At 33.6% G+C, this 10,260-nt stretch overlaps 1 protein-coding gene across 1 annotated transcript; it reads left to right on the forward strand.

The window, feature by feature from the left end:
- The first annotated feature begins 2,728 nt into the window (after window positions 1-2,728).
- LOC137920053 (uncharacterized) lies at window positions 2,729-6,942 on the forward strand. The gene is made up of 7 exons (XM_068763285.1): window positions 2,729-2,906; window positions 3,105-3,295; window positions 3,872-4,020; window positions 4,607-4,752; window positions 5,375-5,628; window positions 5,906-6,070; window positions 6,694-6,942. Exons 1-7 carry the CDS (start codon window positions 2,729-2,731, stop codon window positions 6,940-6,942), a joined length of 1,332 nt encoding a protein of 443 aa, XP_068619386.1.
- The last annotated feature ends 3,318 nt before the right edge of the window (window positions 6,943-10,260 follow it).

Below are 10,260 nucleotides of genomic sequence, written 5' to 3' on the forward strand. Positions count from 1 at the left end.
ATTGTTTCGTATTTGAAGCGCTATAGATATTGATAAAAATATTTGTACAGCTATTATAAGACAATATTGAATAGAATATTTGGTGTCTTCAATTATTGCATAATATCTATATTCTTCTGGAGAAATGAAAAGTAGCGTTGCAACCAAGTAGTAATGCATGGGATATAACGGCCCGTACCGAGGTTCTAGATGGAGCTTTCGAGGTAAGTTACGTAAATAAGGTTTAGGCAATGCACCCTCTGCGTCATGTCTCCTCACGCTAGCAGAACCTGTAAATGCAAATAAGGTAAAACTGTAAATAAGGCTTTTGATTATAACAAATAATCTTCCATTAATATGAATTAAAAATACTGTGGATCTATATTCGAGATCGAATCAGGTATAAGGGCATTCGTAGATGAACGCAAGTAATCAAAATAACTCAGTGAATTGGTTAGTTGAATTCGCAATAGGCAGGCCAGACAGCGCGCCGAATATTCCCGAGCGGCTATGTACTATTGGTAACTCTCAATGGTTATTCGTTTGTTGGATTTTAGTGTAATGATTATTAATGTACGTCTGGGAAAAGTTATCATCTGAAACAATGTAATTTCTTAATGATATGATTATTCATATTAATATAGAAATCACAGAATATTTATTTGACAGAAATAATAATTTCTATGTTATAAACAAGCTTTGAAGCACTATCGTCTTAACTTAGTTTCGGAATATAGAATTAAAGCCAACCAAGGCCTTGTAATATTTTCCCCCACAAGATGGATAGACGAGTTTTTTAAGACCATCGAAAGACGCTGGATGCAGCCCGCTTCCCTCCAGTCCCTGGTTTGGATTGGTCTTATGGTTAAAATTATAATGTCTAAAAAAATACTAAATCAACTAGCGTAAAATATTTGTTAAGAAAGTTTTCAAGTAACTATGCTTTCATTTAATAATGATAACATCCAGGCTATCAAAAAATTGGAAAATCCTAATACTCTTGTGAATTATTTCCGTTCTGACTAATAATTACTACTAATGGCACATTATCTATTACACGCGAATTGATAAATAAGTAAAATTTCCTCATATGTATCAGATATTGACAAACTAAATAAATATAACTGACATCGTTTAATAACCGTAATAATTAACTTATTTAAACATCAACTGAATTATATTTTTTAAATATAAATTAACAAAAAATTAAAAAGATGTAATTTATATCTATTGCATGTTAAAAATTTTAGCTTGATGTTTACCTCATTAGATTTTAAAGAAGTGAGTTGAACTGATAGTATGTGATCGCCCCCACTATTACTGTGTACATAAAGTTTAGTCATCCAGCTGCTCGCGTGTACGTCGATTTGTAATAAGAATTAGTATGTCCTAATATATCCGCCAGCTCCGGCCTTACCGCGTTTTCCTAAAGTTTGGTAAAGCGTTTCTGGTATCACTACACTCAGATGGCCTCTACTCGTAATAAAAGAAAACAATTATCAGTAAATGGAATGATCTAAGTAAAAGGAATATAAAAATAACATCGCTTTTCTTCTTCTGTAATATCATTGTCTGTCGTGACTATAATAAAGTGAATTCATAAATATTCAGCTCACGACCCGTTTACTCAGAGAATTCGGCTTGCACCACGGGCGGTGTTATGAACGAGCGGTAGAAGCTAATTGAATTAAAGATACATATTTTACTTATTTTGATTATCAATCTTTTAAAACGAGAGTTTATGTAGCAGGTTGTTACAACGAATAATGATTAAGAATCTTTGTCACATGAAGCGAGTTTTTTTTGAGAATCTTTAGTGCTAAAAGCCCGTGTAAATATAATAAAGTCACAAATGTAATGTAACGTTTAAATATGTTCGTCAAATTATTACAATGATCATCGTCATTTTATCCATAGAGCATACACACAGCTAGATATCCATAGATTACAGATAAGACCAACTGGAAGCGATCTGTATCCAGCATCTTCGGTCGGCTGTGTTCAATGAACGAAAGTTACCGACTTAGCCTAGAAAGAAGAGAGGAGAGAGGAGAGAAGGAAGTTAAAGTGGCAGGGGATAAGTCACGAAGTGGGCAGAACAAGTGGCTGCTAGAGCCTTGAGGTTCTGAAGTAGGGACAATAGACCAACAATCATGGCCTAGTCCCAATGAGATGACCTTGTTAAGGTTTACTGAAAACAACGCTTCTAACAGATCTTAATGGCATTCTATGGAGGAGGCTTATATGCAGCAATGAACATCTTTGCGAATAATGATGTAAAAGAGCAACTTGAAAACCACTAAATGAACTTCAGTGAAAAGGAATGACCTTATAATTTAAAAATAAACTAAGTTTATTCCTGTCAGTAAACTTCTTGATTTCAATACAGAGAATTACTTCGTCGTGTTTAAAATGAATATGAAATGTTCGTGTTTTGACTACAGATAAGTAAATTATCTATAGCACAACTTAATACCTGGGTAATTTTGCTACAGAGCTCATAATTATTTTACTTATCGTAAACATCAGTGTGTTAGTTTCCCAACCAAATCTTATCTCTTTTGTACTAAAATTTCATACAGTGATTGTAAATCTTTTTATCAGAATGACTATGATAAAATCGTTTTCAAAAAAAGTCAAAGTATTAAGGTATAAAGTGAAGGGACAGACAAAACTGTTGACATTTAGTCGCATGTATATTAGCTCTACGTATCTCATCGATAAAATTGTTGCCATGTTGTCGATAAAAATGTATTTTTTCCTTTTCTTTCTATACGCTGTTGTAACAACAGTTGCTTTACCAGTTAACACTACTTATTCCGAAAATTTCGCTGTATTCCTTAATGAGGATGAATTTGAAGATTATTTGGATGCCTTACTTGAACGCAGATATAAAAGCATTTCACATACTAGTCATCGGAGTAGTGGTACGTTTTTAATCTTCTTTGTTTACTATTCGTTATCATTTAACTGTCGTATTCTTGCAAAATATTGCATTGAAATGTTGAAAGTGAGAGCTAGGTTTATTTTAGTCGTTTGTATAAGCTGGTAAATATTAACAAATTTGCACAAATTTATTATAATTATTATTAGGATAAAAATTTACAGTTGTCTTTATAATACAGGTTGCACAATACAAGTTAACGGTGACCTAGGAGTACCACAGCCAGTGTATATTTACAAAAACGATTATTTAACTCCAATCGGAAACACTGGGGCAATTCAGTTAAGAAAAGGAGAGGAAGTTACTATCGCTTGCACCGGCTCTAAGGGGAAAATTAATCATCCTAACATTTTCGCTTCCGTTGACATTGGTGTAAGTTCTTTTGTATTTTCAGACTTAGTTTTAGATTCAATTATAGATCATTATTTACAGAATTATTAAACACGATCTTAATAAACTAACTCGCCTTGCAGGTGGTTTTTCGCATTATTATTTCATAGTTGACCTATTCTTGGCAAAGCAAATATTTCCTTCTAACTTCAAGCCTGTAAACCTTATGGTGCTAAAAATATCGTGATAAGTCTAAAAATGGCTGGGAATATACACAATACTAAAAAAAATTAAGAACCGATTATAATTACACGTAAATAATGTAGAAATGCCACTGCTCACAAACAAGTTTCCAGACAATGGGCAGCAGCAACATCTGCACATGATAATACCACACTGCAATCGCTAATCAACCTTCAAACGATTATGGTATATCCTCCATAAACATCACTGAGAGAGGGCTGTGCTTAGCAGTGGGCGTCTTTGGGCTGAAACGATGACGTTTTTTAGAACTACTGTCATTTCTCTAAATAAATGAATATGTAGCTTTACATATGACTTTAGACATAATTGGTATTTTAAAAGGCCACTAAACATTTTAAAAAATGATTTTTTTAGACTGCAAGATGCGAAAGCAATGCCTATGTAACAGGCCCCGGTTGGTTAGAAGGGAAAAGTGCTTTTGTAAATCTCACTTGCTCCTCCAATTCCGACCACAATGCTGTGCTTACCTCTGATAGATGTTTTAACAATAATGTTGTTATTCGGTAACTAATTTTTCTTTTATTAATATAAATAATCTGTTCATTGTTTCTATTAACGACAGAAAAATAAATACGAATAGCACTTAATGTCAAACTATGTACACAAAATAATACTGAATAGAAGTAACGATCCGTTTTTCAATACGGTATATATTTTAAATGACCAGAATTTGGAATTGATTTTTGGAAGAATGTATATACACAGTATACGTCTGGCGTATCAATCTGTTATTAAATCGCCCCGTAACTTAAATATTGAAAGTGAAACAAAATTCCTTCTCAGATATTTACGAGTATATATAAATAAAAAAACTATTTTAAGCCTATCTTGAGCAACACCCTTCTTAAATGTTACGGTGCAAAGTAAACTTAATATACACGTGACTGAAAATTTCGCACGGTCAGTAATTTCAACTGCACCAGCTTTCATCCGAATCGTTTATTATTTTTTAAATAGTTGTATTTAAAAACTTAAATCTGCCACCAGACAACACTATTTAACATACCATTAATTAATTTTGCATCAAAGGGAGGAAGCTGCAATAATGGGCAGCCAAAAGAGTTTTTGATTTTCAACAACTATTTACAGAGTCGGCTATACTGTTAACAACATTTTCTATCCACTATACTGGTCTTGTTTTGATCAAAAAAAGTTAGAGGTTTTATATGTTTGGTATGACCAGAACCCATCTAATGCCATTCACCAAGTAAACGTAGAAAGGCCGAGTTGGAAAGGTAATGTAATTTTATTTCTTTAATAAATTACTTCGAGAATCTCGTCAGGTTTGCACCACTAAAGTCTGTTTCGGTATTCAAAGAATAATATAAGTGCTTTTCTGGTTTAAAGGTTGTAATTGCTGGTCAAAACACTCTCTTGTGCCTCGATTTAGTTGTTCCTATTAGTGTAGGAATAAATTTACATCATAAATGTTATAACTATTATACGAGGCAGGGATGTGAAGGGAAAGTAACTTAGTAGTAATTGTTAGTATTGTCAAGGAATCAAGCACACGTTTAGTTAAGGTTAGATTTTATTCTTTATAGTTCTGTAATACTAAAGAAGGGGTGCGAATTATACTTTAAACTCACGCGATAAATATACGGTGTATATAGACGTTGACGTGTCATAGCTATGAATATTCAATTCGAACTTTAATAAATAAAAAAGCAATCGCTTAAAAAAATATTGTATTTATTCTAATGAACAGGCATTACACATTTATACCATGTGAAAAACATTGTTATTTTGAAAGTCTATAATTGTGTTTGACTTACTGTTTTTACAGAAACTTGTGCCCTAAAACGATTCTGTCATTTCTATTGTATATTAATCTATAACCAAATGTTACAATTTCAGCTGACAAGTTTTTCCCAGGCGTGGACATTAATAAACTTTACACAATAAATCAACAAAGATTAACCATAGAAAATTATTTAGGCTATGATTTGGCAAACAAGTATGTTACAAACAGTCAATATTTGTCACGAGGACATCTCGCGGCGAAGACGGATTTTATATATGCGACCGGTCAGCGAGCGACGTTCTATTTTATAAATTCAGCTCCTCAATGGCAGTCTTTTAACAACGGCAATTGGAACGGACTCGAGCAGGCGAGTGTTAAATAGCTATTCGCTCTATAATCAAAACATACGGATGTATTTGGACAAATGCTCTCCTAATGACTGACCCTCAACACCCTGAGAGATAGAATCGCATAAAATTCATTCTCAGCTTATTTATATTCGGGGAAAGACACACCCTTACTAAATATGAAGTCTCCAAGCCTTGATTCTAGAAACATCGTGATGGATCAATACATAGGCGGCAATCTCTTATCTCATATTTATAGGTGCATGCGCATTAATCGTAATTTAAAAAAAATTCTAGAGCTTACGTACACGGATTGGAGACGCCGGCTACAACACTATTGTATATTCTGGTACCTACGGAGTGCTCCAACTGCTCGATGAAGACAATAATCTTATCGATATTTACTTAAACCCTCATAGAAACGATACCCGGCAGGTTCCGGTACCTCTGTACTACTATAAGGTAAAGTGGGAACCATATAGTAAAATAGATTAATTTTCAACTATTGTTTTAGTAAGCTTTAAATATGAAACATGCGAATTTGATTTTCAATGTGTGTAATTGTGGTATATTTTCGGAATCTCTGAGTTTCACAGTTACATAAGCCATGAAATCGGATCAGGAATGAGAAAATCTGTAGACTAACGAATGTTACGATATTTCTCCGAAAATAGGCAAGTTGAAGTGGTAGTGGCCAGACCACGAAGCTTGCAGAAGATATGGCCGTTGAGGTCTTAAGATTCTGGAGTGAAGACCGCAAACCGGCAAACGCAGCACAGATGACGTCAAGGTTCACGGTTCCAAATGGTTCTATTGTAAACCTAAAAGGGAGGATGTCCACCAGTAAAGATCCTACAACTGAAATGATGATGATAATATTTCATTTATTTATTTATCCAACAACTCAAAAAATAAAATGTATATCCTTATTAATTAGTACAGCTTTTGTTCGTAAGAAGAAACTAACAAATTTATAATAAAATACATGCTTTCAGTCATAGAGATGTTCTACCTATAAATATTAAAAATATTTAAATAGACTAAAAAAGATTAAAAAATATATAAATATTATTTCCCGATGGCAGGTAGTGCACGACCGAGCACGTCGCCTAGGTACCGCTTTTATTGGCATCAACAATCCACATATAACGCTGAACGAAGCCCATCGTCTCCAGTTCTGCAAGGACCAATGCCGCAATAACAGTGCGTTTAACTGGCTGCGTTGGCAACCCGACGTCGTAACTCGAGGTTACAGCTTTTGTTGTAGCATCCAAGACTTCAGAAGAACTGTTCCACATTTACCTGCTTTCACTGTTGATGGACTGTTGTCATAAATGTTCAACCTTCATTTACATTTATCTAAGTATTAATTTCCCCTTGAAATAAACGCGATAAAATGAAACATAAGCATTTCTTATCATTAAGTGACTATTATAAAAATCTTTTCATTATAGGAATTATTATATATTCGCATACATGATAATGTATGCGTAAATATAATAATTTTAATTATATTACACACTATACTTAGTATCAAGTTCGTTTCTCAAGTTTCAATCGTTTCAATCAGTTACGTTTTTCTCTGTCATTAACAAATGTTTTTAGTCTGTAGATATTAACAGCTTGGCCCAAATTTTGGTAATAGAGAGCGAAATACATTTAATTAAGGCTTCTATATAGAAGTATATACATACTATCGTATAAATTATTGGTAATAGGTGAAAGAGTTTTTAAGGGGTGAATATACGGTTCATTTGTAATATAAGACGATGTATAGTGATCACTCTAGAACTCTTAAAATTCGACAGGCCGATAACTTCTAGAATTTTAGTCTGCAGGGACAGATTGGAAACAGAAATTTTAGTAAACTAAATTATGTTATCAAATTACCGGAGAATTTCTGTTATTTTAAATATGTGTTCTAATTTCTTCGTTATTCGATCAATCACATCTATCTAATTCAAATACGGGTCTTCTGATGAGGTATTCATTTGAAAATATTTGTAGTTACCATGTTAAAAATAATCTTTTATTATAACTTTGAGAAATAGAATTTTAAATAAGTTTGTAGGCCTAAAACCCGGCCGAGGTTCCCTATCAGGTGCCATTGCTTCAGGTTCCTCCAGGAAGCGCACGCATAGGCGATCGAAGAGCTCGGCATTCTCCAAATCTGACAATGAAGTGATATATAGTGACACGAGCCACGGTTCCAAAAGAAGCCATTTAGGTTTACGCTAAAAGCCTTCTGAGCTCTGCTCTTTCAATCCCGCGGTATTTATTATAACCAATAAAGTATCAGGTATAAAAAGGCCTAAAACAATTCGTCTTAATTAAAAACTAGTTATGATTAATAGATTAAAAATTATCAAATACATGTACAGATTTTAAATATTGCGCAATCTTTATCTATTTCATATCGTAATTCTCTTAGGCATACATTATAATTGCTTTATTTATTCTTATCTTAATTACTATGCTAATAATCATATTTGCCTGATTATGCTTTAATGAAGAATCGGAGATCGGAGATAAATAATAAATTTAATTAAGGAAATGTAATAAATAATAAATATTATAATGTTTAATGAGAATATTTAATTTTGAAGAGAAAATTCTTGTATGACAAGATCGTTGGACTAGATTTCGTCGTCCCAAATCAAAGATGACATCTATAAATATAGTCCATTAGTTATAATAAAAGTGACTAACTTATCTCTAACCATGAAATCAAGTAATAATAACGGACGTTGATAGTAAATACAATTTCCAACAGCCATGAATATATAAGATAAGAGGTTTATTGAATAGAGTGATAGAATTTATTAATAATAAGTAATTTTTCATGTTCCATCGCATTTAGCATAAAAATTAAAAGTTCCAATTCTACCTTTTCCAACTTTAACCATCTTTCTATGGATGCATCTCAATTCAAATCAAATGTAAATACCAAAGCGAACTCAAGAATAAATTCTAAAATTGGTTTTGTATAACAATTATTTATTAATAAAAATACTGCATTGTCAATAAGTTATGATACGAGTAGGATTAAGAGCCAATCGGTTAGAATATATGCGTCTCGCATTACTCGTGTAAACTGTCCTGCGGCCAGCCGCAGTCGCGATGACTTCTTACCCTGTTTGTGGTTAACGTATTTACTTTAGTCAATGATACCAACGTTACCAACATTCGTAGCTATTGGCAAGAATTAATTATGGATCGATATTCACTCGCGTGCATCCGAATCGACTCACCCTACAAAATGGATATAGGGTGCATTACATTTTTAATAAATATAAATAATATACATATGTGTGTGTATATATGTATAAATATACTATAAAAATATATTGAATTAAATCGATTTCTAATTACAGAGTTACAAAAATTGTATTAGTTGAAAAAAAAGGATAATTAAAATTAAATGAAAACAAAATGTTATGTAAAGTTTATTAAATTAATAATTAGCCCTATCTTTCATTAATAACAGCTCTAAGACGGTTCCTCATCGACATGATAACCCTTACTACCAGATCTTGAGGGAGAACTTCCCACTCCTCTTCGAGTGCTGTCTTTATGGAATGAAAACAAGAGCCCATTTTCCTTCCAATGAAATGCCTGCCCACATCATACAAGAACCACCGCCACAGGACACTGTTTCGGCGAAACAACATTTCAAAAATCGCTTGCCTAGACGCTGGTAGACTCAAGTTTCCCTGTCACTGCCATGCAGACACACTCTACATTCGTCGGTGAACAGGAGCGATCGTCCAACCGATGTGTTGATACTTTTTAAAATTTTTAATTAAAAACACACTTTTTGTCTATTTTGTATGGGTCAGTCGATTCGGCTGCACACGAGCGTATATTACGCAAAGCAGTTAGATAACTAATGATAAACAAATAGTTTAGCTATTATAACATCGTATTTAATAATAAAGGTTTTTTTAAGACTTCTGCTATTGGCAGCCTCTCAAACTTTGCCTGTCCGTGGTATACAGGGATAACACTGGCAATAAAAATTTATTGGCTAAATTTTCTTATTGCCATACTCTTCTTATTTCTTTCTTAATGTCACCCATTCATTCCTTTTTTTATTCGTCACAAATTCTTGCATTCTATTTCATTCTTTGTTTTTCGTTCACACCTTGCCTTGCCACCACGTCGCCTTCCCTCAACGAATAACTATAGGATACATTTTGTTTAATTGGTTCATATTTATTCCATTGCTTTATTATAGAATTTATACATTTGATATTGTGTTTATTTACTTCTTACATTTTATTTTCCTTACACTATATCACATATCACGTTTTGCAACGTATCACAATTCGTTCTAACATATTTTTAGTTGTACTCAGCCTATTTGTTTCTCTTTATACTTATTCATATAACCCTTCTGCAGTACTCCAGGAAGGCCAGGTGTCTATCCCGGCTATCCACCAGCGAGGAGACTGATATTTTACCCTCAGCGCGCCGAATACCAAACAACTGGTGAGTAGTTGCGCCACGGTATGGTTCACCGCAGGGTCACAGGTAGACGAGGGACTCGAGTGGTGTAAAACCTACGCAGGTACTCAGCGAATCCCCCGTGCCTCGTGAACATTTAGTCCAGAAATGTGTCCAGATCCAACCGTCAACGCACACGGTAGGAA

The sequence above is a fragment of the Battus philenor genome, unplaced genomic scaffold, assembly GCF_028537555.1.
Source record: "Battus philenor isolate CCGP_79_NKW_IND1 unplaced genomic scaffold, ilBatPhil1.0.hap1 SCAF_17, whole genome shotgun sequence".
Lineage (NCBI taxonomy): Eukaryota > Metazoa > Arthropoda > Insecta > Lepidoptera > Papilionidae > Battus > Battus philenor.

Excerpts from the sequence above, each read along its gene's own strand:
- LOC137920053 (XM_068763285.1), top strand. The coding sequence starts at position 2,729 with ATGTATTTTTTCCTTTTCTTTCTATACGCTGTTGTAACAACAGTTGCT. Across the intron at positions 4,021-4,606 it reads AACAATAATGTTGTTATTCG|AGTCGGCTATACTGTTAACA; the intron begins GTAACTAATTTT and ends AACTATTTACAG. Across the intron at positions 4,753-5,374 it reads AGAAAGGCCGAGTTGGAAAG|CTGACAAGTTTTTCCCAGGC; the intron begins GTAATGTAATTT and ends TTACAATTTCAG.